The following is a 27,587-nucleotide window of genomic DNA, read 5'->3' as shown; positions in this document are numbered from 1 at the left end:
AAACTGGGTGCATCAAAACACAATTTTGCCATTTTAGTTTTCAAAAGATCTTGAGATGTGCCTCCTTGTGATCAGTAATGTTTATTCTGCTGGCCACACAACTTTGCTGTGGAAAGAAAGTGTTCTGGTGAAGGACAGCGCTGCCCTTTTCCTGGCATGTGTGAGCCTTCTCTTTGGGTTCGCACCATTAAATCGCTTTGTGGATTTAGTGTTGTGGGTGAGAGAATGACCTTCGCTCTCTGTTGACAGTGCGGTTTTCTCTCAGAGATTGTTGCCGACTCAGAGTGTGTGTGTTTGTGATCAGCGTCACTCAGTCCCTTTGTAATCCTCCACATCCCTTAAATCCTGAACTAATGTGGGCTCTTCTCTTCACTGATAAGAAACCACAAATATGTTTTCCTTGCTGTGTGTTTTTATCCATGTGTGTGTGTCTGCTGTGTGTCTCTTTTCTCTCTTTTATTTCAGTTTCTCCCCTCACCATACTTTCTGTACAGTGTCATTTTCACAACAGTGCACATGCATGTCCCCTTGCTTCCTAACCTCTCGTGCCTTGGTAACTGCACATGGTAGGAGTTTCTGTGAACGGGGGGGAAAATCTTGTCAGAATTTCTTTAAAACAGCCCTTTGATTATCATAGATCCGCCCAGTGGTTATCCAGTTACCGGCCTCTTCTCAGCTATTGGCTGGACGCAGCTAATTATGCAAGGTAGTGAATCCCTGTGGGGGAGGTGGGGCCAAAGCTGAAAGAACTCCTTTGGCAGTCAGAATAGAGCTTTTATTGAGGATATTTCTAAGCTGACCATCAGGGACCAAATCGCTGGATTGTAAAAAAAAAAAAAAAAAAAAAAGAAAACTTCTCAGCTGAATCACGCTGCTCCCCCTCTTTCATTTCTTCCCTCGCTTCATTTCAGTGAGACGGAGTGTAGCTCATGCAGTACCCAGCAGAAGCAAGCAGAATGCAAGGAATCCACAGTATTCCCCTGTCTCACAGCAGAAGCCCAGTTTACTACTAAAGGACAAGTGAGGAGAGGAAAGAGGCAGAGCCAGGGAGCAGTCAGGGGAGGATTCACACTGCACTGGTTGGGAGCTGGAACGTACGGGCTTGTTCTGCTCCACTCTGCTCTGCTCTGGTCCTGGTGCCTCAGGTGTGTGCTCCTCCCTCCCTCCTCTGTGGTGCCTGCTGTCAGCTCCATCCCTGGGTGGCTGAGGCCATGGTGTTGGTGCTGCGAGCCCTGCTGCCCTGCCTGTGCACCCTGCTCTCCCTGGACCTGCTGCCTGGGGTGGACCCCGCCGTGCCCCTGGAGGACTTCTACCCCTTTGGCCAGGACAAGGGGGACACCCAGACCATCGCCCAGGACGACGGAGGCTCCGGGCTGGTGGAGATCTCCGTTGCTTTCCCCTTCTTTGGAGACCGGCACACAGGACTCTATGTGAGTACAGAGCAGTGTGTGTGTGTGTGTGTGTGTGTGTGTGTGTGTGTGTGTGTGTGTGTGTGTGTGTGTGTGTGTGTGTGTGTGTTTATGTCTGTATATGTCAGCATGTGTGTGTGTGCATGCAGTTGGCAGTTGGCAATTGAGGCTGACATGGTGTGGATTGTATAAGAGCCTCAGGGAGATGCTATGTGGCATGCAGCCAAGCAGTACATTGCAGTGCCCTTTGAGAGCTTGTGTATGTTTGTGTGCGCTTACAAGCTCTGGTGTGTAACCTTGTTTGGAGAATATCGTGTTTTCTCCCCACGGGTGAATCCTCCATGACATTCTCTTCACTTTACATCTGCCCCCCCCCCTCCTCACTCTCTGAGGGGCTCTCAAGTGCACCAAGGGAGAGCGAGAGAGAATTATTAGCAGAACAGTGGTAAGCCCTGTTCTGCTAAGTCTACAAAGAGCTGTTGGAGGAAATGACAGTTTGTGTTCGTAGTTCTGCCGCAGAGCATCTGTGAGCAGTTCTTTTTCAGAGAGAGGGCAGGGGGGGGGGGGGGGGAATATGCACGCTGCAGAGGGAGAGAAACAGCGCTCATGGGAGGAAGCCGAATGGTTTGACAAGGATTTTCACGCACCACAATGAAACGCACTTTGATCTGCCTTTGTCATGTATTGGGTTCAGTTCCAGCACATGGAAAGGCAGAACTCCCTTAAATCAACACCACCTGTTGTGGTTATGCATCTGCGTTTGCACTCCGAACCCCTCCCCTCCTCCTCCTCCTCCTCCTCCTCCTGCTCCTACTCCTCCTCGCCCTGAGCCCCGCCTGCCTCCTCCCTGATCAAACCGTGGGCTGAAGAAGCATGGCAACAATGGGCAAGGCCAAAGGTCATCTTTCTAATCTGAGCATCCGAGGCAAGGGAGTGAGCTCAGAGTCCCAATGAAGACATTTTTAAAACTCTTTTTGCATCCACACTCTCTCTCAGTGACAGCTTGCATATATAAAAACGTTGTTTGAGTGTCGTGTTTTTCCAAAGTTATGAACTCACTAACCTCGAGCTTCTGTGTATCACAACTGCTGGCATGTGGAGTTTTCATTCCAGCACATCTCTCCTCCTGTTATCATTCGGATACACAATCCTCAAATTAGACAAGATGAGACAAGTTACTCGTCGCTTGGCTTGTTCAGCTTAGATTGAATTATCATCTGATAGAGATAAAAATATGGGTAATGGGCTGTATAAGTTGTGATGTGATATCCTCTAGTTCACTCTGCATCCCGCTCAACTGTGGTTCTTTAGTCACGCAAGGCCTAATAGATTGTGGCAGGCACTTGAAATTATAGTCACGCTCATTTAAATGCCTCACCTGAATCCATTAAACATCTGCTGTAAAGCACACGGGCTGCATGGTGATCTCTGCCACCAGAGAGCTGCCTTGTACACGTCATATTTCAGAGAGCAGTAAGAGCTAAATTTGCAAGAATAGTTTCTCACAGAAGTTAGTTCCAAGGCCCTTGTAGAACAATTTGTGGGTTCTGTTGTACTTTGTTGTCATAACTGATTCTGTTTAGCCAGACACACGCCTTGAAACCCCTCACAGATCCCATTAAAGCCTCCAGTATCCACCTCTGCCCCTTCTTGAAGCAAGGAATCTTATTTTTAGCAGCTGTGATGAACAAATACAGCAGTGGATTTAAGGACCGCCACGGCCATGTGACACTGGGTTACACTCATCTCTAGTGTCACTTCAAAATCCCTTTACAAACATGGAGCCCCCCCCTGTGACTTGGTCCTGCTCCAGTCCCACTTTTGCCTCCTGGTAACCAGGCTGTCCCTCTGTTATGGGTTGTGTCTGGGAGTTTTCACATGTTGCTGGGATCTCTCCTCCTCCTCCTCCTCCTCCTCCTCCTCCTCCTCCTCCTCCTCCTCCTCCTCCTCCTCCTCCTCCTCCTCCTCCTCCTCCTCCTCCTCCTCCTCCTCCTCCTCCTCCTCCTCTCACGCCTCAGATAACATGGCAGGGGTCTTCCCCCTGGAACTGTCCAGCTGCTTTATCTGAGAAATGACCAATCACTTTAACAGAACACAGATGTATCTACAAAGCGTTGAAGGGGCTTCCAAACAATGCGGTTCACGGATTAACTGCTCTCGCGGATGGTCAGCGTTAGGAACATGGAGGAGGACATCCAAGGTTAGAGAGGAAAGTACACAAGTTTCAAAGCAGATGTGAGAATAGATGGTTGTGATCAAAGACAATTATTATAGATACGCACATGTCTCGTGGTCAGAAGAGAGATTGAAGCTATATTTACATCGTGAAACACTAATGCATTTCTTTACTACTAACTCGTAAACATAACATTGCCTTTGCAATTGCAAGTAAATTACTTGTAAACAAAATTCGAGTACATTTCAAAGGAATCCTGTAAAGAATGTGCCTCAGTGTATCTGCTCTCTCCACATCTGCTAATGCTCATCTCCTCTTCTGCAAACCTTCACCACTTGGAGTTTGTGCACTTTTCATTCACTCACCACCATGTATGTCCCAAAGATGTGTGCATCAGGTTTTATTCTTTCTACTCTGCATGGGTGCTTATTGCATGTTAGTCTGTGATGAGAGATGTGACTGAGTGATGTTAGGAACAGTTCACCCACAATGAGCTTAATGTATCCACACAAAGATACAGTCAGGTGATGGTCACTGGAGATTAGCACAAAAGATTTGTTATTTCGAAACAAGCGGGGGATGCAGTGACCTCTTGGCTGGTTACCTGTCAAGTTTAGAGTGACTCCCAGGATGTCACTGCCAAAGTCAAGAAGTGTGTTGTTATAAAAAGCATTATTTTTCTACTTTTGTAAGCGCTCACAATCACACTTCCAGTCAGTCTCCAATTAACCTAACTCCAATCTAATTGTGTGAGGAAGCCGCAGTACCCGGAAAATAAACCCACACACTCATGATGGGGAACACACGGAAACTCCACACAGAGAGACCCTGGCTGAGATTCCAAAACAAGAACCCTCTTGCTGTGAGGCGATAGTACTAGATGTACTTTGGAGGTGCAAATTGGCAGATTTTGGAATTTTACGCAGAACAATAAATAGCTGTTTTTCCTGTTTCTGAGCTTAGCTAAGATATGTCCTGGTCCTAACTTCAAATTTAACATAGAGACATGACTTCAGCAAGAAAATGAATGTGTTTCACAAAATAAACTATTCCCTGAAGGACTTATAAATTGATGTTTTGCTCAAGTTGATTGAAACACAGTCAATTGAAATGTTTTGTTCACCATGCAATGGTACATTTATTTATGTGGCATGACCATACGATTATAATTAATCGATCATCCCAATTTTGTTTATGAAGGCATGTTTTTCTTTTCAGATTATTTGACATTATCAGTAAACAAATAGTACATTAAGTCGGAATTGCTTTATATTTGGAGTTTCAACGACATGGCGACAGGTCCAGCGAGATGTCCACTAACCAAGAGATCACTGGTTTGATCTGTGGCTCCAGTCTCCACTTGAAAAGAATTGAACCCCAAATTACAGACAGTGTATGAATGGTGTATGTATAAGAGCTGCACATAGAAGTGCTGTGTGAATAAGTGAATGTGACTTGAACTGTAAAGCGCCGTGAGTGGTCGATGAAAGTTTATATAACTATAGATAAAGTCCATGTTATTAATAATTACTAGATAACATTCTTCTCTAACTCTGTTTAATTTGCACATTGAAATTTAAGTTCAATACATTTTACTACATTATTCATCCTGGTTAAACTGTGCATCTTTTTACCAACATTGCAACAGATTTATTTGTATTTGAGTCCTTCCACATTGTTGCAGACAGGATTCATAGCCTCAGTCTAAACTCTGAAGACAGAGGTGAGCCAGGGCTAAGGAGTTCCAGGCCAAGTGCACAGACTGTCGGGCTGTAGTCACTTCCTTGGGTCTCGTCAAATAATTGGACAAGCTTGTAACTGTGAAACCTCTGTTTTTGACAAGGAAAACGAATGTTATCCTAAGTTGATCCACGGGCACCTTTTTCATTTAGGAGTTTGCTTTGGCTTGACTTAAGCCAGATGAGAGTTTATTTTAGTCCATAAATTGCTTGGCTCTAAAGAAAACCACCCAAGCAAAATCCCGGATATATCCGGCAAAGAATTCCTAAAAAACAACAACGGAGCTGTGGAGTGAAGTGGCACCATTGAGAGTGAGAGAAAGAAATACGGTGAGAGAGAGATACTTCTTACAAGGTTGACTGATCGCACCTTTTCCCCCTGTGATTCTGACCTTGGTCATGTTACAGCATGACACAAGGCATGCTCTGAACCCATTCACTCTCTCACGTAAGTGTGATGCAGAACCACCCTTAGCCAGACGTCTGCAATAGTTATAGCCTGGTGGAAGTTCACGAGAAGAAGAAAGTATGCAATATGATGAGGAGAGAAAGGTCCCAAGTTCAGTTTAAATTCCTCCAAGGCCATTTCCATGTCAAAACAGTCCCCTAAAACTCTTAACAAGGATGAAATACACTTGTTTAAACAGTTCCAGATGCGTCAAGAGATTGGATTAGGCGATGAAATGTATTCCAGTGTTGGAGTTTAAACTATATTCAGTGTTCACCATGATTTCCAACACTAATTTTGCTGTAAGATGGGTAACCTCCAGACCACTGCCACCACAGGTCTCTCATTAGTGGGTATGTGGGTGTGGGAGGTTTTGCGATTCATGTGCATCCTTGCATTCCTCCGGCCCGGTGTGGTATCAGATGGTGCTCTGGCTGACCTCTGAGCCCTGCCCCTTCAGTTGCTCCTCTGTTTCCCTCACACTGGCCACGTTCTCACCACATCACACTGGTGCAGAGGGGAAGACTGTGGTCGGGCAATTAACTGAGCGCCCATGCTGTGCCAAAAAAAACTTCCTCTGCTGTTTTTGCAGCAAAGTCCTTCAAATTATGGTTTTCGTACAAGCGGGGAACACTGGCAAGCCTTCTGATGTTGCTCTGTCACTGTCACATGCCACTGGGCTTGAACGTAGAGAGGCAAAGTTGACGCCAGCGTTTTGGGGAAACAGGATAGGTGCCTTGGTGGGTAGAAGCTCCTCTCGCTGATAATATGCAGAAATAGTGAATGAATGAAGGCCTTTCATCGGGGATTTAACCTCTCCTCTTCACACTCAGGTTTAGCAGCGTGTTTCATAGGATATTAGTGCAGTGGCAGGTCGGACACCAGCAACCTTCTATTCCACAAAGATTGCATACATGCAGACTCAGAATCATCACTGAAAAGACCATTTACCAGATTGTTTTTGAGTGACTTTCACCCACAGCGACGGTGCCACATAATTTTCATGTCTTCATAATTCTTTGATTACATTCGTTCAAGGATGTCATGTTTTCACATCTGTTTGTTTGTCAATAAAATTACACCAACTTTTTTCACTTTCTTTAACACTGTGAGATAGAACATTTTCACTGATCTCTCAGGGAATAATTCATGGATCTTCTTTTTTTTTTTAAAGAGCACATTTAGGAAACTGATATTAATAAGTGTGTGAAGGGTTTCACAAATTTTTCTGCACAATTTTCTCCGCTAAATAATTCTCCTCCTCAAATCATCTATCATTTACTTCCTATATGATCTCTCTACCAGATCTTTCTCTTATCTTTAATCTGTGCTTTCCTAATCGCACATTGTTTCTTTAATCTAGTTCTACAGCACGAAACCCTTGAGCATCTGTGAGATCTGCTGTCTTGGAACTGTAACAGTTTGAAATCCTTATTGCAGTAATCATTAAAAGCTGCATTAATCATTATTTTTTGTTAACAATGGATCAAATCAGTTGACTAATGGATTGTTAAAATAATTCAGAACTACAACTACATGTTGGGAAGTTGATGTTACGCTGTGCTACAGGATATAACTGCAGTGCTGAATGCGTAATCCGAGGAGACATGTGGAAAAGCGGGAGATGGGCTCATTTATTTGGTTACTTTGCTGTTGGCACACGTCTGTGGATTTAGAGGCCATAATGTCCTTCCTGGTGTAATGACTTTGCAGGTGCATGAGCGGAAGAAACCAGGTTTTCTCAGCTGCAGTGATTTCATGGAATAAATGTAGCGTCTGTTTGCTACTCGGGAAGTGCAAACATCCGTCATTGGAGCATTCACTGCCCCATGCCGCGGTTTGCCCCGTGAGGTCAGAACTACCTCTGTTTGTCCTCCTTCGCCTCAGCACTTCCACTCTACAAGTTCCTGTGGTTAAATCTGACATGTTGAAGAAAGTATATCATGATTTACCTAATTATCTTTCTCTCATTGTATCTCCTCCTCAGGTTAACAATAATGGCCTTGTATCTTTCCTGAGGGAGGTATCTCAATTCACACCAGTAGCTTTTCCAATCGCTGGGGACAGACGGGTCGTAGCACCATTTTGGGCTGATGTGGACAACCGTCGGGCTGGGAAAGTCTTCTACAGAGAGAGCCTGGAGCCGTCCATCCTGAGTCGGGCATCTGGTGATGTCCGGATGCACTTTTCAGAGTTCCCCAGCTTCAAGGCAGTGTGGGTCCTCATCTCAACATGGCACCAAGTTACCTTCTTTGGAGGCAACTCCGCCACACCGGTATGAACCCACACGTATCCCACAGATCTCCCACTATCATGTAGATACTGCTTATACATCTTTGATTCTCTATGTAAGTCTTTGGGTTATTGTACACTAAGGGGCACGTCTGCAGTTGCCAAGACAAATGTATATAATAAATATGTCCATATGTGTTTGTTTTGGAGAAGTCCAATCATCCAAACAAATGGAAAACCGATTTTTTCACAATGGTTTGATTGTTGAAATTGTTAGATTAAATCAATATGATAAGAAGTAGAAATATTAAGTTGAAAGTAATGTGTTTACAGTGAGTTAAAAGTAATGGATTGCTGATAATGAATGGAAGGTTCCTGGTTCTGCACCTATCAAGTAATACCAGCTTGTAAAAAGGAAAACCTGACACCTATTATGAAATTAACAACGTCCACTTACTCTCCACTTTTAAATCAACTGAAATTAACACATTTGAAGTCTAACAGTTGGTATTAAAAATAGAAAAATATTGGTGTTTCATAAAAAAAGAACATAGCCTTGTGTTTACCTGTTAAATGTGGGATGTTAGAAATCACAGCTATTGGGTTTCATCCGAATGGTATCTGTGAATTTCCTGTTATCTGACCCAACAACAGCAGGCCCAGAATAGTCCATCATGTCTCCAGACTGACTGAGATTTGGGAGTGTGAACCATTGCTATGAAGAGTCTGTCAGATATATGTGTTATGACTCAATTTCCTAGAAATCAGGAAATGGTTTAACCGAGCCTGTTCCTCTCTGTGCAGGTAAATACTTTCCAAGTGGTGCTCATTACAGACGGAGAGCTTTCCTTTACTATATTCCAGTACAATAATATCACTTGGACCACAGGCATGCATGCCAGCAGCGGAGGAAACCTGGCCGGGCTGGGAGGGATCGCAGCGCAGGTAAGATCACATTGGCTCGTGGTGACAGTCACATGTAGAATTGATCTACAGTCTGAAATGTTGTAGACATCTAATCCGTTTGTGATGTCTGCTTCGTTGTTAACTCTCTTCCCAGGCAGGTTTCAATGCTGGTGACGGCAAACGCTATTTCAACATCCCCAGCTCCCGCACGGCTGATGTGGTGAACGTTGAGGGGACCACCAACGTGGGCTTCCCAGGCAGATGGGTGTTCCGTATTGACAACGCACACGTAGAAGTGGGCAGCTGCAATAACTCTGGTGAGATCCCCGTGTAAGAGATGAGTTCCTCCGTGACTCCTGGCTGTTTTAATACATCTTCATCATGTATTCCTGTTACATTGATCTCTTTCTGCAGCCTCTGTTTGCCCACACCTGCGGCCGTGCCTGAATGGAGGCCAGTGCATCGACGACTGCATCACAGGCAACCCGTCCTTTACCTGCTCCTGCTTGGCCGGCTTCACCGGTCGACGCTGCCAAATTGGTGAGTTATCGTTGCCACACACTTCACACTATGAATGAATATCTATCTACTTGAAATCAACTTTAAAAAAAAACAATACTTGAATTCACCTGCATTGCCAAAAGGACACCCACATATTTCCTTAATTCCTGTATTTACTTCAGGTCCTATTCTTCTGGGACATGATCTATCTATCCAACCTTTTACCTTGGAAACCCAGATGTTTTCTTCTAATTAAAAAAAGTAATACTACCTCCTTTGTGTTTCGCCCTGGCTCTATAGATGTAGATGAATGTGCCTCATATCCTTGCCAGAATGGAGGGACTTGTAAAGACCAGATTAACAGTTTCATCTGCCAGTGTCCTCCTGCATACACTGGGATTCTGTGTGAAACAGGTACAGCCCGACAGTTTGCCTCAAAGCTGATATGTTCTACTCCACTTACCATCACAATGAATCCTATTTATAATAATGTGTAAGCTAGTTCAGTCAATGTTCTAAGCCTGCCTGTTCTCTTGTCCTGTGTTAATGATCAGCAGCTACTTTAGGGTTAGGGTTAGTCACTTTTTAATTTTTATAATCAGTCTTTGTTGCAGATTAATGTTAGAAAACGTTGTGTTTATCCTACGTAGTTTGTCTGACAGAAAATGTTATAGTCAATATTTTTCATAAAATTAAACTAAATTAGCTTTTATTACCGTTCACGCGTGTGATTAATATATAAGTTAGAATGATTTACTGAACTGCTGTTTTTTTCATATGGCGAGTTTGAGCAATTTCAAGGCTTGTGAAGCAATTGACACAGTCTTCATAACTTTGCAATGTACAAGCTCTTTAATTCATATCAATAAGATACATTGCAGCAACAAATGAAACGTTGTGCTTTTACTTTGAAGACACATAACTGAAGAGGAAGGGATTTTTATGAATGTTGTTGCCATGACGGAGATCAGCACCTGTGCCGTGTGTCTGTGGCTCTGTCCGGTATTGTGGGGAAAAAAATTATTTGAATTATCAAAAAGAGCTGGCGGTAGAGATATTATTGCTGACGCTCCAAACTTTTCCTCCAAACTGAAAAACTGGAAAAACCTGATTGAAGTATTTTGTGCTTCATTAAGTAGTTTCCACACAAAGAAGTATTTAGACTATTTTGGTGGAGCCTTTCTGGAGCTTCTGTGCCTTTTCCCATAGTCCAGCCCGTGGAGATGTATCAAACCTCTTCTAATACCTTTCACAGCCAGCAGCACATACTTGCAGAGTGAGGGGAGCAGTGTGGCGGATATATTAATCAGCTGAGTAAATATTCCACAAGCATGTCTCTCTCCGTCCGTGTGCAATGGCATGTTTGTGTGTGTGTGTGTTGCAGACATCGACGAGTGCAGAGACAGACTGTGCCTCAATAACGCGTCGTGTGTACAAGGCGCCGGCACTTTCACCTGCGCATGTGAACCGGGCTACACTGGCGCACTGTGTGAGACAGGTGAGCTGGGGTTTTTTTCGACAGTCCCGGGGAAAAAGTAGGCATCTCCCTCCAGAAGGAAATATTTTTCTGCTGCTTTCTACATCAAACTCAGTCATTTGGCAGATGTTTCTGTCCAAAGAGTTTCCCAGTCTACGTAGACAAATGGTTCCAAGTTGAGGTTACGGTTGATTTGATTTGCAAACAACCTTTTTTTTTTCTTGTCACACACTGGAGCAATGAACCGCAGTGAGAAAGGTCACTGAAGTCAGGTGGGTTTCCATGAAGACATTTACTCATCTGTCTTTCCTCGTGATTGATTATTGATGAAACTTGAACCCGGTGAAGAATTAAATGATCAGGCCCTGCACAGTTCATGAATCCTTGTTTCTACATGAGGTCGGATTACTCTTAATACCAGACACTTGGTCAATGAAACTCTATGCCTTTGGAAGGGAAGTTTGCTGCTCTTAATCCAGCTCAGTGCCTTAGACGAGAAAATCTTGGATTTCCATGTGGCGACTGAAGAATCTCAATGTGAAACAGAATCAGCAGCAGATAAACGTTTGTCCTCCGATGACCTGAATTTTGTGTGTCCACCAGACATAAATGAATGTGAGTCGCAGCCTTGTCTGAATGGAGGAGAATGCGTGGATCGGCTGGCCAACTTCACCTGCGTTTGTCCCGCTACCTTCACTGGAGCGCTCTGTGAGACAGGTGACTTGAAATCAACTTCTTTAACCAAAACAGCATGTTTGCAAATATGGTTATTTATAGAAAATGTTCACACCGTCTGGAAGTACTAGTTTCTTCTTTCAGTTTGGCTTCCAGTACTCTAGGATTTTTCCAACTGGAACAAACACAAAGGGAATCCTATCATACCTCTTTGAGAGCAAAATGAATGTTTATGGCTAAGAATTTTGTGTCAGTGAGTTGGTTCTGTTGTGGCTCGCCATTGCCAACATCATATTCTATCAAATTATTGTATATGTGGCTTAAAGAAATTATGGCTGTACAGCTATTCAATACAGTCACACCTTCCGGAACAACTGTAAATAAAAAATAAATACAAAACCCTTTTCTCTGTGCAGAACTTAATAGCTAGTATATATAATTGTTTATTTTTAGTTATGTAGTAAAGGAGCATCTGTGGCTCAGGAGACAGACCGGGTTGTCCATTAACCAGAAGGTCATTGGTTCAATTTGTTCAAGCTACAGCTCCTCCTGTCCCCTTACAAAAAGTGTCTTCCTGCAAGATGCTGAAACGAATTGTCCCTGACTGGGGGGGGGGAAGCGAATGTTGCATGTACTGTAAAGCTTTGAGTGGTCCATTAGAAGAGAGGAACACTATATAAGCCATATAACGCATCTATCCATTTCCCATTTAAGACTGGTTACAGATGTGTACAGGTTTCTAAAATCTAATCCTACATTACAGCTATCTACTATGAAGACCCGTGTTTGGTGACAGCTATCAAAATAAAGTCTGTGTTGTTGATAAAACATCAATATCATATAATATGGCAGATCTTTCTCACTTACCTCTAGTTAAAAGCATATGGTCATGCAGATCATTTGTGTTTTATTTGCATAAATATCCATCGGTTGGATTTCTGCTGTCACTCCAATAAACAAGAGATGAATTAACTTGTTCAGGGTCTGTTTCTTTAAAAAACAAAAGTGTCGACAGAGATGTTTTAAATTTTCCAAAATTCTAAAAGTATTCTCATGTGACTAAATTGTAATCACCTCCATTGTGTTGTGGTGGCAGCACATGTCTCAGAGACAGGTTAGATACCACCAGAGGTAAGTTAGGAAAATAAAAATGTTTTATGGTTATTTCCATGAATCCACCCATCAAACCAATTTCATATATTTCTTTCTCAGAACTGGTAGTACCTCAGGTTAATTCAACTGAGGCAGAAAACCAAACAGGTAAAGGCAAGCACAGATACAGCAAAAACTTTGCCAGAATTTCTCACGTTCACTTTTGTTCTCATACCACATCCTGCCATGTTTTGTTTTGTTTCACCTGCAGCTTTGTGCGGAGACGATGATTGCAACAAGCACCAGCTTTGTGAACACACTAGCTCCGGGGTCTACAACTGTACATGCGCTCCGGGCTTCTACGGTGACAAGTGTGAAGGTATTGTGCACTTGGCCAGGCCGACACTCACTGCAGGCAGTTGGGCAGGTAGACAGCAGACTGGGGTATTTGAAGAGGAGCTGTGCTATCCCACAGGAATTTGGAGCTGTGCCCTGGAAGAGGCTGCTGTGATGATGGATTATTGTAATTATCAAAACTGACACGGCCTCGCCCAATGTTTACTACGGGAACCAGTCGCTTGATGTTGTGAATAATTGTTTTATAGCGCATTTTATTAGTTTACCAACAAGAGGAAGTGCTTTGTCTAGACTTAAAACAGCTTCTTTATGAGTCAAAGCTGCTCTTTGGTATTCAGGTCATTTCTTCAGACAGAGCTGTTGAAATATGCATGCTTCCACACCGCTACTTGTTTCTCTGGAAGTTGGCCACTGCACCACGCTATAGTTTCAAGCACAGCTGCTGCTTGCATAACCATAGGGCAATTTGAACACAAAATATGTAAAATGCTCCTCAGCTACTGTTTCATACCTTTCTTTTTGAATGCACATTAATAAGTCATCTGGTGTTATGTATAATCTCTGCATCACAATGTATTTCTTCGAGGAAATAACAAGTGTTCCCCTTAAAGCCAATTTGTGCTCCCATGGGAGTTTACTGTCACTTTGCGAAAACAGTAACTGCCTGATTTTAATTTTTTTTACCAAAAAGCTCTTAAATAGTATTTGAGCTATTGCAAATGCATGCTACTTCTCACCCTTGAGCTGAAATAACTATCAGTGCTTATATAGGCTCTCTTAAATCTCCCAAATACTTTCCTGCCTGGCTCACTTGGAAGGCACAGTGGAAAAAGGAGCATGATACTCCGAGGAAGAGAAAGTAGCGGGACTCAGAAATGCCTAATCAGGGCTCCCAGATCAAAGGGCCCAGGCCGCACAGGTGGCCAATGAAAGTGGCTCTTGCAAATTAACAATCCATTAATTGCCCTTGGGGGCCATACGTTTCGGTCACAAAATATGCTCCATATCATCAGAAAAATAAAACCCTCCACCGAGCTCCCGCGACTTCAAAGAGGAGCCATTTAGCTGCGATATGGCCGCTTCCTTTGATCCGCTGCCGCAATTAGGAAAGAGAGGAAAAATAAAAACATTCTCACAATTTGTTCGGAGCGGATGTGTGGCATGCTGACTCGTAATCGACTGTTCCTCTGAACTTTTTGGGGGGGAAAAGATTAGGGAAAGAGAAATGACTGTAAATCAATATATAATTTACAGTACAGCTGATGAAAGGAAGTGGCTCAGCAAATGTTAGACAATGTTTACCATTTCTAGCTTTTCCCTATGTTTACACTCCTGAAAACTTAATTAAAGTACTTTCTTTCAACTTTGAGCTTCTCTCTCATCCTCAAACACACTCAGACCCATGCTCTCTCTCCCTCTCTCTCTCTGTTTCTCTCTTTGTGTCTGCAGAGGAATGTCTTTGCAAGAATGGGGGTGTCTGTGTGGACATCAATGGGACATGTGAATGCCCTTCAGGCTACACAGGACTCTACTGTCAGTTCGGTGGGTATAATATGCAATAATCCTATCAGGGGTCTGACAAGAGCTTTGATGAATATGGGGAAAAAAAGGGATAAGCTAAACTTTGCGAGAGTCTTCAATGAGAAGTTGTTCATTTTCCAAAATATGTGAACCCACCTAACAATCCCTTCCACCCAGAAGTTACCCAGACGCCTTGCAGTCATGGCAGGCTGTGCCCGGACGGAGGCCCTTGCTTGGAGTTCGGGGGAACATACCTGTGCACGTGTCAGACCAGTGTAGCAGAGCTAGATCTCAAGGACTTCGATCCCTATGGTAAGACCCTCAGTCACCAACCCAACAACAGCAGCATGTGTCATTGCATGAGCAGCTGGTTACTATAGCAACAAACACAATGGTATGGACAAGTGTCATTTTTTCAACCAAAAAGAAATGTTTTCATGGTGTGATTTGTATTGCACCGAATCATGAACTGAGGAATAATGTGTTTTTTAAAGGCTCAAGTTAAATTGAGGAGGTGAACCAATGGAACATAGTCAAGTCTCGGTATGTGTTTTTCAGTACAGCCCCGATCGGTCTGCGACTCCTCTCCATGTCTGAATGGGGGTTACTGCTACGAGCGGGACGGGGGCTACACCTGCGAATGCAAATACGGATACTGGGGGAAGCACTGTGAGAAAGGTAGTATTATAATAATAATCAAAACACTAAAAGACCACGCTCACATGAGCCTATGAAGCATCATGATCAAATCATCCATTGAAACATGGGTGTGATTAAAAGCTAAGTGTTCTCTGCATCAAGGTTTCTCTTGTCTCTTTCCAGTTAGACTCAACACTTGTGCTTCTGGTCCCTGCCGCAACGGTGGCTCCTGTAAGGAAGAGGCGGGAAGCTACAGATGTGTGTGTCCTTACAGATTCACTGGGAAACACTGTGAAGTGGGTGAGTGCCAGCCTCCAGTAATAATCAAATCAAACTGAATTTCTTGCCAAACTGTGTGAAATCATTGCATTTCATGTGTAAGAATGCACAGTAACAACCCGAGTTTCACTGCTAAAGTTATGAATCTTTTTTTAACTCTGTGTTCAGAAAACTGATTCTACATGAGACTCTGTCTGCCCCAAGAAACCAGTCACAGATGTATATGGCAGTAGGGTGGGAATTGAAGAGAGGCCAATGTTTCAAAGTTTCCATTTTAAAGTAATTTAATCTATCCCAGACATATATTACCTTATTCAGTAAAACCAATTCAGTTAATTGCAAATAATAAATATAATGTAAGAGTTAAGGGTTTTGTAGTTATCTTTCCATCTTTAAATGTAAATTGGATGCTTAAGATACTCAATACCTGGCCAATAGAATACAAAAACCTTCAATTATTGTAAATACAAAAATAAACCAATAATGGATTTGGCAGTGTAGACACTCTAATGGGTGTTTGCCAAAGATTTCACTGAGAATAAATGGATGGAAATGTATATATCTTTACAAATATTTGGTTGCACTACCTGGAATTTTTTTGGGCAGTGATTTTAAAGTTACTGAACAATGAGACTTGTTCAAACACATTCTTCTGGTCCAAAAACATGTATTATATCTATATTGAAAATACTTTAAAAAAAAACCTTACTAGAAGCTTTACGTGTTGCTTGGTTGTGAAAGCAGTGGCGCTCGTGTGTGAGTGTCAAATACATGGCATTTCAGGAATTCAAGCCCATGTTGTTTGGAAAGATGTTTCCACCCTGACTTGTCGCACTGTCGTCATCCTCCCTCATGAAATGATGAAGCCACGCTCTGGATCGTAAATCCTTTCCACCATGACTCCTACTTGTTTCCACCAGCATTAAAGCCTCAGGTAGATGTTGTTTTGCAGTGAGCAACAGTCAGGAAAACATCCCAGCATGATGCAACAATGTGATAAGCTTAAATGCGTATGATGTTGATGGTTTGAACAATTTAAAACTGGTATTCAACTCTTTATGGTTACCATCCCTCTCTGGGAGAGGTTGTATATGGAAATTTATCATCTTAATCTTAGGAACATCACCAAAACTTAAAAATGTCTACTCAATTCTCGATTTACTCAATTTTACTGCAATTTTGAAACAAACACGACACTACCCTGGCTACGTGTATCTTTTAGAAAATGATCCCTTTAGAAAAGTCCCTTTACTTGTTTATCAAGCCTGAGAGCAGCTTCCTGTAAAAGTGACCACCTTTCATTTTATTTTCCAACATGATGTTACACTGCCTTCTGTTTGAGAACTACTTGTTCTTAGAGTCCTGTTTCATGACCTTTAAACTGTGGAGTACCCTCCCCTGCATCTTACAACAGCAAACTGTATTATGATAATAATTTTTTGGTATACATTTTTTTGGACTGCATCTTTGACATGCTTTACACATGACGTTATTATTTTCTCTTTTGTTATCATTAATTCTGAGTGTGTATGCTTTCTTTCAGGGAAGCCAGACCCCTGTGCCTCCACCCCCTGTCTAAATGGCGGGACGTGTTTCCACTACATTGGAAAGTATAAATGTGAATGCACTGAGGCCTTCAGTGGCAGACACTGTGACATAAACAGGAGCTCAGTACAAACCTCTGCAGGTAAGGAGACTGTGTGTCACCACACAATAATTTCCCAAGTCTCACTCTGATGCCAAATTTTTTACAACATTGACTTTTAATAGATTGGCACAAACAGGGGATATCCTGAGCTGTGTGTAGAGATACTCGTTTTCCATCTGAAGATAATCTTAGCTGTGTTGCTGCACCGGAGGGGCCACATATACAGATATAGAATGGCTGCATAAACTATATAAAGCCAGACCTGATGGACCTAATGCTGCATTGTAACTTTAGGAGGACAAAACCAGAGTGTGTGTATGTAAAACACCTCTGTTACCAGTGATATGTCCTGAATGAGCTCCTTTAAGCCCCACTGTCTGGGAGTAGCTAGTGTTGCTGTGCAGCCGTGCCGACCTTATCGGCCTGTTTGGATTAATTTCAGAGCTGAGCTGTGGGCCGCCCCTGCAAGTCAAGCACGCCGAGGTCCAGTTCTCCTCGACAACACCGGGCTCCATGGCTGTGTATGTTTGCCACTCAGGCTTCATGTCTGTGCCCAGAGCCACCCAGAGCATCTGTGGTATTCAGGGAGACTGGAGCCAGCCACCCGTTTGTGAGGGTTTGTACAGAAAGAGACACACACTCCGAACAAACATGCTACACAACAAGATTCCTATTTTTTCCACAGTTTACACGCTTACACTATTTCCTATCATTGCAGAGATCAACGAGTGTCTATTACAGCCTTGCCTTAATGGTGGGACGTGTCAAAACCAGGTTGGATCCTACCAGTGTGTGTGTAAGGATGGCTTCAGTGGAAACCGCTGTGAAACAGGTACAGCCTATTCAAACTCTGCTAATAATAACAATGGAATAATACATGCTATTAAGAAGAAACTGTACAGATGTAACAAGAATCAACTAAGAAAATATTAGGATGTTTATAAAACAATAATTGGATAATAATAGTAAAAACAAGAAGCAGGTCTAAAATATGTGGTTTTAGGTAGTATTTGTAAGTGGGAAGAAGGTATATAGAGAGTATATATATATATCAAAATATTTGTCATCTAGGAGGTGCCTTCCATAGTGTATTAGCTTATCTTGGTCCCACACGATACAGCAATGGAGTCCATATGTGATATATACACCAATTTTAACTCTAAACCAGGATGTCAAATGCTCCATGGGTAGAGGTCAGATATTACCTAATTCCATTCTGAGACGGGTCAATTAAGATTATTGTTGTTCTTTTATGGAAGTAAGTACAAGTTTTAAAACATAGGCAATGTCAAGGGACATACATGATTTTGACAGGGAGAAAGTGTATAAAAAGGACAGGGGTGACCGGGCAGCTGCGTTCTGGACCAATTGAGGAACTTCTAGTAATGCTGAAAAAGTTCAATGTACCTGCACACATATTGATTATAGTACCGGTGTATATGTGTGTTTCCTCACCTTTAAGAGACACACACATGTCTGTCTGAACCCTGTAAGCACGGGGGGACGTGCGAGGACCAGCCTGGATCCTACGTGTGCCACTGTCCACAAGGTTTCAAAGGCCAGAACTGTGAAATAGGTACAGTGTTTACTCAACCTGCTACAGCTCCTACATGTTAACATACAGATTGTAGAGGACAACAATCAAGTTCTACTGTAAATATGTGTGTGCAGAGCAGGATGCGTGTGAATCCAACCCCTGTCTAAATGGAGGAGCGTGTCGGGGCTACAGGCGGCATTATGTGTGCGTGTGCAAAGGAGGTTTTTTCGGGGACCAGTGCCAGATGTGTAAGTGTCCTTCGACTGCCTGACAAGTCTGTTATGTTGAGGTTAAAAGCTCATTTACACAAACTTAAAGAAAACATTTTCAAGAAGTGTATATTATATTATCTATTGTATAGTCAAATACTTATATTTATACCTCTACTATATATCATATCATATTATATCATACTCTCTGTATATTCTTTGTATATATAAGTCTATATACACATATTTATACATGTGTACATGTTATTATTATTATATGTACTATTATTATTATATATACTGTTGTTGCTGCTGCCATTATTACTGTATACTGCTATTATATTGGTATAATTACTATCATATATAAATATATATTATGTTATATTATATACTATATATACTGTACTATTTTGATATACTGTGTAACAATAACATTACCATCATATCATCAGTACTATTACCATCATCTTGCCACTGCACCTTATCTACCTATTTATCTTGTGTTTCTGTTTTTATTCTTTCTACCTCAATATTTTTTATTTTATTCTATTGTATTGTGTTTTATTGTATTCAAATATACCGGCTGCTATGACGACTTAATTTCCCTTCGGGGATTGAATAAAGTTATCTATCTATCTATCTATCAGTCGCGCATGAGCCGCATTGTAGAAACTGTGTATCTTTGTCACCCCCCAGTGGAAGATCCATGTGTACTGCAGCTTTGTGGAAACCGTGGCGTCTGCAGGACTGACAGGAGAGGAAACTACTACTGTGTCTGCAAAACAGGATACACGGGCAAAGACTGTGAGAAAGGTCAGTGGAGAGTCACACCACACTGCATCCGTGTCCAGCGTGTCTGCTGTGTATTTCTAAGACAACTCTGTAATTATTTAATGTATGGATCTGACATGTAAGGTTGCCAATGTTCCCAGACCTGTTGCCTCCCTCTGGTCTTCATGTGCTGCGTGTGGAAGAGAGCGAGGTGGAGCTGCGCTGGGACGAGCCGGAGCCCTCGCACAGCCTCATCAGCGGATTCGCTGTCACCTACGCTCCACTGGGGCGTGGTGGTGACCCCAAAACTGATTACCTGGACAGGCATCAGTCCACCCACGTCATGCGGGGCCTGGTGCCCGGCCTGCTCTACAACATCTCCACCTTCTCCATCAAACGCAGCACCAACAGAAAGGACTCCAGTCAAGCTGCCACCGCACTGATACGCACCAGTGAGCATATTCCTAAATGCATCGGTAGTAACACGTGTAACCAGATGTCTGTATAAGTTTGATTACATTTCCATGTGTGTTTCTGTGCAGGACCTCGGCGGGTGGAGGAGCTGCAGCTGGTGAATGTGTCCTCTTCTCAGGTGTGGCTGCGTTGGCTGGTTCAGGCGGCTCGTCATGCAGCGGTCAGCCGGGTGCACGTGTCTCTGTTGCCGTCGGATGGAAGCGAGGCGCGCACGGCAGTGCTCAACACCAGCACCACGGAGTACAGCTTCAGGTCAGCATCACAAAATAATGCTTCAAATGAACACAGGCAACTGTACAGCCCTCCAGCATTACTTGTCCACTAAGTGGTGATGTGCACTTTGAAGGGCTTTGGGTAATATACTGTTCAACCACCAGAGGGCGCTTTTTAACCACTGCTGACAAAGGTGCCATGCTTGTTTGACTGTAGTGCATTTACCCTTGTGTGTTTCTCAGTTCACTACTTCCTGGTCAGATGTACACAGTGGACGTGTTGACTCAAAGTGGAATCAGACCAGATGAGTTTCCCTCCACCAGCCTCTCAGTTGGACCACTGCAGTTCTGGAGCAGTAGGTTACTTCACTACTTAGCTGTTAGTGCAACTATGTATTATGTCTAATTACATTGAAGGGATTTGAATGATACTAAAATAGCTGCTGGCTGGTCAGTCATGTTCGTCGGATTTATCTCTTTTACGATTTACACGTTTTCTACTTCCTTTTCGGAAAAATATGAACATTCGTCATACGACTGGCTTTATCTTTTTGTCTGTTTTTATTTAAATCTCTTTTTCTTTGAGAATCAAATGTTCAAAACTTTGAAAAGGATTGAGAATTAAAAAAACATTATTCCATATTCTAGTATGTACTTCAAGTTCTTCTTCAAGTTAAGCTTTTCCTGAAAATGTCTGCCAGACAATCCAGCCTGTTTGACACGACAGACAAATGTGGATTACAGTGAATGTTTACATACAAAGTGTTGAATCAAGCTCAGATTTTCTTCAAGACTATCAGCCGTGTATTAGACCATTGTATATTTAGTTTGTTAAATTGAAATCTGATATCTAGTTTCTGGGTTTTGATCCATAGCCATATGTCGCCTGCTTTAACTTGCTTTTCTCTTTTCCTGTATTGAAATGTAAGTAATGTCTCTTAAGCTCATATGAGCTAAACTCCTTCTGGTGAATGACAGTTGAATAAAATAATAAATGCATTTATTCATTCTATAAGCACAGATAATTGTATACATTGCTATAACCAGCAGTGATGCGCAGGTCAATTAGTTCTGTGATTGGTTATGTTGTGAATTGGCAGCAGTTTACATATTTAGTTAACATCATTTTACACCGCAGCAAACAAAATGACAAGACAAAAAGAAGTAACAAACAATGGTATCTGTTTAACAGTCTGGCCATGTGTTTCCCTCAGGGCCTCTCCCCCCACAGAACCTCTCCCTGTCACATGTGACCACGAACTCCGCGCTGATCACCTGGAGCCGCCACCCGAGAAGTGTCCCAGATGGCTTTGTGGTCAACGTGACCCGAGGGTTGAATACCAGGAGTCGCTTCCTGCCCAACGGGAAGTTAGGATCGTATACCCTCCGTGAGCTGACGCCAGGACAGCACTACTATCTGGCTCTCACATCGGTCAAAAGCACGGGGCAGCAGCAGATCCACAGCTTCCCTCAGCACTTAGCCTTCACTACCTGTGAGTGTCTGCAAGGGCTTCTCATCTCCTCCATCTATATACAATAAAATGTCCCATTAGTTAGATTCCTTTTTCTGCCCAAATCTAACATCTGCTTTTAATGAATCTGCCGTATGATTGTAAGTGGGTGCTTTTCAAGTCAAATTCTGTGCTCATTTCCTGTGGGGCAGTGCCAATGGAGGGGAGATCACCGAGGAGAGAGAGGCCAGCGGCGACTGGTCAGGGGACGCAGGTGGGACGCACACCTCCCCCATCTCAGCCTCAGGACCTGGGAGGCGCAGCAGTGACGGAGAACTCTGAGGAAATTCCCAGGTATGATTGTGATGATGAACAAACAGCCATTAAAAACATTATACTGTTATATTGCTGCTGATACGATTGGTTTCTGTGTTGCAGATACACAGAGCTAATTGACAGGAGAGGAAAGATAACGGCTAAGTTCACTCACTTACCTCGAAAAGCCATTCGACATCGTAATAGTAAGTAAGAGTCGTAGGAGACGTGTGATAAACATTAAGTCATGAGTCACCACTTTACCAACGTTTGACACCTTTTCCAAAACATTTACACAATTGAATCTGTTCTAATGTGCTCAGGATGTACAAACAATAAAGGAGTTTTTTTATTGGCTAATCTTAACTTAAGTCATACTGCATAAGCATATGTTCCTAACCAAGGCCTGTCTGAATGAAATATGGGTGGTCCTCTAATGTAAACTGGTCTCTCTGCTATCCCAGATTAATCTTGCACATGGTGTCCACTTTATCTTGCAGCTCTTGACAAACACAGATAAGTCAGACACCAATGACTTTCAGGAATAATCTTCTTCTTTTAGTTCTTAGACGAGTTTTAGTAATGTTTTTCACTTGGTTAAGTTAGTGCATCACAGTGCAGAGGTTTATAGCCGATGGTCTAAACAGAAAACTGTTTTACAGATGTTATCCCGTGCTCCAGGGAGAATCGCTTCCTTTCTAGAAATGTTCTGCCCTTTTTTTTCCTCAGTGTTACACCCATGATGTCATAATATGATTTTAGTCATATTGTCAAATCAGCAACGTTGTGTTTCTGTGCTCCAGGCTGAGGAATGTACACAACATGTTTAAAGTGTCCCATGTAGTACGACTTCCCAGTGTAGCAGGAAGCAAACTGCAGTATGTCATTCATTTTGTCTTCTTTTAACATTGATTCATGACAGAAAATGTTTTGCTTTGCAGAGCCTGAGCCTCCGATTCGATTAGAGAAGATGGAAGAAACAACAAACAAAATCAGCCTTGCACTAGAGATTCAAGAAGAAGGTTTAAGAAGGAAGCCTGGTAGGTGTTTTTGCTGTTTGTTCCAGCGGATGTCACATCTGCCGCTGTAACTGATCCCAGCTGATGTGTCACACATGTGAGAGCAGTGTCCTTTTGAAGAGAGACAACTTATTGGTTTCTATGTTATTTATCAGTGACTATGTTTAAATTGACAGTTATATTCTGAATTTAACCAGATAAAACAAAAAAATGTTCTGATTACCTTAACATGAATAATGTCATATTTAGAATAAGCAATGATTGAATTAAAGCTAGGGTTGGTAATCCTGCAAAAGCTATAGCTTAATAGCAAGAGCTAGCAACGCTTTAGAAAAATCCCGTCCCGCCCCCCTCTATCCACCCTCTCGTCAAAACTTTGCCCATATGAACGCACACTGTCTGACAACTGCTTAAATCCGACTGGTGGTGTATGTCTCTTCGGCTGAAGACTCGGGCTGGGTGTGCACAGGCAGGCAGGTCTGTTAGCGACAGACAGGTAGTAGGATTTTGACCAATCCTTTGATTAGGTCAAAGTGAAACGATTGGCCACGTTGTGCCACACACCCACTTTTTAAAATTTTCTTAAACCATGTGAAGTATCCTAACTTAGGTTCCTTTATGTAGACACACTCTTAATCACATTATAGTATATTTGTGACCTCCACATGTTTGGCAGTTACAAGCTGCTTGGTATCACACTATTCTCTGTGATATGTAAACGGCAATTTGAATGGAATATTCCATATAAGTAACTCATGTAAACATCATCATTGAATCTAATTCTGATTAAAGTCAATAGTCTGAATATTGCTGTTCTTGTAAACAGGGTGTTGTGTTTTCTGAGTACAGTGATGTGAAATGATGTGTCAGTCATGAAACCTTGAAAGAGAACGAAATGTAACTTTCTTGAAGGTAGAAAAGAGGGGAAGAGGTGTTAGAGTCAGAGACCATCAACATGCAGTGTCAGCTGAAAATAATGTGGAGCCTGAAACCTGAGACACTTTTCCTTTCTGTTGTGTGGATGTTAATGGCAGCTGTTGTCTTTTAGAGTCGCCCCAGGACTGTCGCAGTCTGCCCTGTCAGAATGGGGGTACATGTGCGAGCGGAGGAGACTCCTTCATCTGCGACTGTGCAGTGGGGTTCAAGGGCAAACAGTGTGAACTGTGTAAGTTTATGTGCTTCCTCTCCACACACACACACACACACACACACACACAAACACATACCTACACACAAACACAGACACACACGCAAACACAGGCTGCTGCTTGGCAAGTGAGTGAGCATGGGTTGTCGCTCATCCTGTTGATGTTTTTAAGGACACTGAACAAGGGTTTTCTTTATTAACACTGCTTTTTGTCCTAAACACTAGATCTACAAGTTGATTAGTGAAGTCAGTAACATATTAAACTCCATGGGTTATATTTCTTTAATTTTTTTTGTGGTGTAGCAGGGGGCTTGAGCTTTTTCCATCTGCTGCTGTCCGAGAGGCAGGGCACGCACATGTTTTTGAAATAATAGTCTTGTATATCTTAACAAGACTCGGAAACTTCTGTCATGCTTCCAGTATGAGTATAGAGTACTTAGCCATAGTGCTATAAATACTAACAGCAGCATGCTAACAGGCTCTTAGGGACAATGCTGATGCGTAATGTTTATCCATCACCATCTTGGTTTAGCATGTGAGGGCATTAATATCAGACTGATGACTGTGTTGTTAGTTTTGCAGGTATTTGGTCACAAACCATAGTATTGAAAAAATTTACTTTTCATCTGACGGGGGCGCTACATGAAAAGTCATAGGATCACAAATGTCTACACAAAATGTATTGGCCATCCATCTCATAGTTTTCAAGGCATTTCAGTCAAACCCACAAATGTCAACCACTGGTGCCACATGTGTTCCTCTGACGCCAGAGGCTCAGACCATGATATTCACATATTTCAAATCATCATCCTCTGGGGACCATGAATGTGGGCACAAGATGTCATATCAGTCCATCAGACAGTCACTGGCATATTATTATTTGGACCAAAGTGGTAAACCAATGAGCAATGCGTCAATCTCAAGAGCCAAGCACGCTAGTGTGAGTAGAAGCTCCTTTCCAAATCAGAATAGAGCGAGTAGCCCACTATCCAAAAAGGTTGTTGGTTCTAACTCCGGCTCCTCCATTCCACTTGCTGAGGTTTCCCTGAGCAATAGGCTAAACCCCAAATTGGCTCTCACTAGATGCACTGTTGGAATGTGTAGGAATGACAAAAACTGTACAGTAAGCTGCTTTGAGTGGTCATCAAGACTAGAAAAGTGCTATATAAATTCAGACCATTTACCATTAATTTACCATAGAGGCCCAGTCACAACAAAGAGACTTGGTGTCTTGAGGTTTCTGCACTGTGGTTCAGGAGGCTCCGAAGTGTTTATGTGGAGTTTGCATGTTCTCCATGTGTGATTATCCTCCCACAGTCCAAACAAATGTTTAGCTGAATTGGAAACTCGAGCTAGCATCGGTGCAAGGCCTCCGTTACCCTGGACTGGATAAATGATGCAGAAAATTGAAGGATAATTTAATGCTAGTTCATGTGAAAACAAGCCCACAGCTTAAAGCATTACATAAACTGGCAGCATTCATGCCACTGGGATAGGTGAACAAAAGAGGTTCTGGGGAAAGATGTCTGCCCCCCAGCTGTCCTGAGTGTCAGTGCAGGATTTACAGTCCCGTCTTTGTGTTCCCGAGGGTTGTGTTTCTGCTTGCTCTCAGTGTAAGTGGAGCATCTCGGGGTGTGAACTTGAAGTTTAATGTATGTTAGATTCAAATGTCATCGTGTTAACTGTCACAGAGCTCTGAGCTATGTATAGAGATCTTATATGCAGGAAACACACTCCACTGACGATTGACCCCTGTGACCTTTATCAATGGCTTGGTTAACTTTAAGGCTCAGGGGCATGAATGTACAACATGAATACAGTGTCAGCGAAGGCACAAAGCACCATATTATTTGTGCCGTGCCGCTTTCCTCCTTTCAAGGACCCAGTGTTATATTCATAACTCAGTGTATCCTTTGAGTGATTGTCACTTTGAATGAGGCAGCGGTATATTATCTGTGGACAATATTCCTCTCTGTTCTCAGGCCACTTCATCTTTGGTATCTCTCTTCTGTCACAGGAAAATATTCCCATCTAAAAGTCGTGTAGCAAGTAGCACATGTACAGATCATGCAGACTTGCACTCAAGGGAGGCCATACCCCATACACTATAAGCACTGTTATTCATTTTCCAGACACACAGTACAGCTGACACAAGTCACCAGCTTCTTTTCAATGTATCTGTGACAGACTGTAAATAAGAAACTGCCATCTGCCTGGAGGAAAAGTCTCTTGGCCATCTTTTCTTCTACTGCTTTATGTGGAGGACAGTCAGAAAGAAGGACTGCAGTATCTACAGTGTCCAATGCCATGTTTACATTATTTATAATAATTGATTTTAAGCCTCTTATATAAATTCACAGACCCTTTCTAAAGGGCATAAATAAAATGCAATGTGCTTCTCAACATGACTGTATTCGATTATTATTCAGATCATTCGTGTTCCCTCCTTTTTGGAACGATAACCTGCTCCTGTAAATAGCCTGACCAAGATTTTCAACTACCATTACTGGTCTTATTTTGGGCGAAGTAGGGAAACTTCAAGGAATCCACATTTTAACGCAGCTTCATATGTACAGTCCTATTGAAAAACCAGAACTAAAGAAAGATATTATTAAAGGGAAGAAGCAGAAAATGCTGCTCCTGTGTTATTGCTGCGTAAAAGTGATTACGTTATTTCTGAATTACTTTGTGGCATGGAAGCTCCTTTATGTTTCTGGTGAGTTATAGATAAATGGGAGTGAATAAGGCCTTTAAAAGTCTTGAGCATTAGGCTTTAATTCATGATGACGTGTAACTCTAAACTAAAGTATTCCATAACTAGAAGGGCACTCTGCAAGTGCATACCTCTGCCAAGGCTGTTTGGCCACTTTATCACCATATTTATTATACGGATCTGTACCAAATTTTATTAATAGATAGCACTCTAAACATGAAGGATTTTTTTAATAAAGGTCGCTGCATTCTTTTTTGAGAAATTCTGAAAAGTCACAATGTTGACAAAAACAAATCTTATATCAACCCACTTATTTGAATCTACTCCAAAAGTAAACGGGTTCCTCATTTAGCCAAGTTTTTTCAAGGTTGTCCTGCTAAAAGACAGACAGACACAAAACAGCAATGAAAACAAAGCCTCCTTGGAGAGTGTAGAAAGCTTTGAAACAGTTGATCTGCAGTACTGAACATTTTAAAATATCAGTGGAGTTCAATTTGTATTTTTAACTGGCTATGTTGTAAATACACTACATGGTTATGTTACATACATGCATGAGAAGATGTAAAAGCTTTAAATAAGAAGGACCCTCTGGAGCGCATACTGCCACCGTAGCAACGTGTAATGCTGCTGACAAACAAGG

The 27,587-nt window shown here is 42.4% G+C and overlaps 1 protein-coding gene across 1 annotated transcript in view; it reads left to right on the top strand.

Annotated features, from left to right (window-relative positions):
- The first annotated feature begins 1,211 nt into the window (after positions 1-1,211).
- sned1 (sushi, nidogen and EGF-like domains 1) overlaps positions 1,212-27,587 on the top strand; it is a 28,068-nt gene continuing 1,692 nt past the window's right edge. Inside the window, exons 1-28 of the mRNA XM_061078383.1 lie at positions 1,212-1,430; positions 7,760-8,047; positions 8,809-8,949; positions 9,065-9,227; positions 9,325-9,450; positions 9,712-9,825; positions 10,796-10,909; positions 11,492-11,605; positions 12,776-12,823; positions 12,927-13,034; positions 14,462-14,554; positions 14,711-14,845; positions 15,092-15,211; positions 15,356-15,472; positions 16,995-17,138; positions 17,542-17,715; positions 17,818-17,931; positions 18,562-18,675; positions 18,771-18,884; positions 19,542-19,658; positions 19,778-20,068; positions 20,159-20,342; positions 20,546-20,658; positions 21,517-21,795; positions 21,966-22,107; positions 22,192-22,274; positions 23,010-23,108; positions 24,136-24,252. Of these exons, the coding sequence (XP_060934366.1) occupies positions 1,212-1,430; positions 7,760-8,047; positions 8,809-8,949; positions 9,065-9,227; positions 9,325-9,450; positions 9,712-9,825; positions 10,796-10,909; positions 11,492-11,605; positions 12,776-12,823; positions 12,927-13,034; positions 14,462-14,554; positions 14,711-14,845; positions 15,092-15,211; positions 15,356-15,472; positions 16,995-17,138; positions 17,542-17,715; positions 17,818-17,931; positions 18,562-18,675; positions 18,771-18,884; positions 19,542-19,658; positions 19,778-20,068; positions 20,159-20,342; positions 20,546-20,658; positions 21,517-21,795; positions 21,966-22,107; positions 22,192-22,274; positions 23,010-23,108; positions 24,136-24,252 (3,985 nt within the window). The remainder of the gene's footprint in view (positions 1,431-7,759; positions 8,048-8,808; positions 8,950-9,064; positions 9,228-9,324; positions 9,451-9,711; positions 9,826-10,795; positions 10,910-11,491; positions 11,606-12,775; positions 12,824-12,926; positions 13,035-14,461; positions 14,555-14,710; positions 14,846-15,091; positions 15,212-15,355; positions 15,473-16,994; positions 17,139-17,541; positions 17,716-17,817; positions 17,932-18,561; positions 18,676-18,770; positions 18,885-19,541; positions 19,659-19,777; positions 20,069-20,158; positions 20,343-20,545; positions 20,659-21,516; positions 21,796-21,965; positions 22,108-22,191; positions 22,275-23,009; positions 23,109-24,135; positions 24,253-27,587) is intronic.

The sequence above is a fragment of the Limanda limanda genome, chromosome 9 (genome assembly GCF_963576545.1).
Source record: "Limanda limanda chromosome 9, fLimLim1.1, whole genome shotgun sequence".
In the NCBI taxonomy this organism is placed as follows: Eukaryota; Metazoa; Chordata; class Actinopteri; order Pleuronectiformes; family Pleuronectidae; genus Limanda; species Limanda limanda.
Note: the sequence above shows the minus strand (reverse complement) of the source record. Positions and strands in the feature narration are given on the sequence as shown.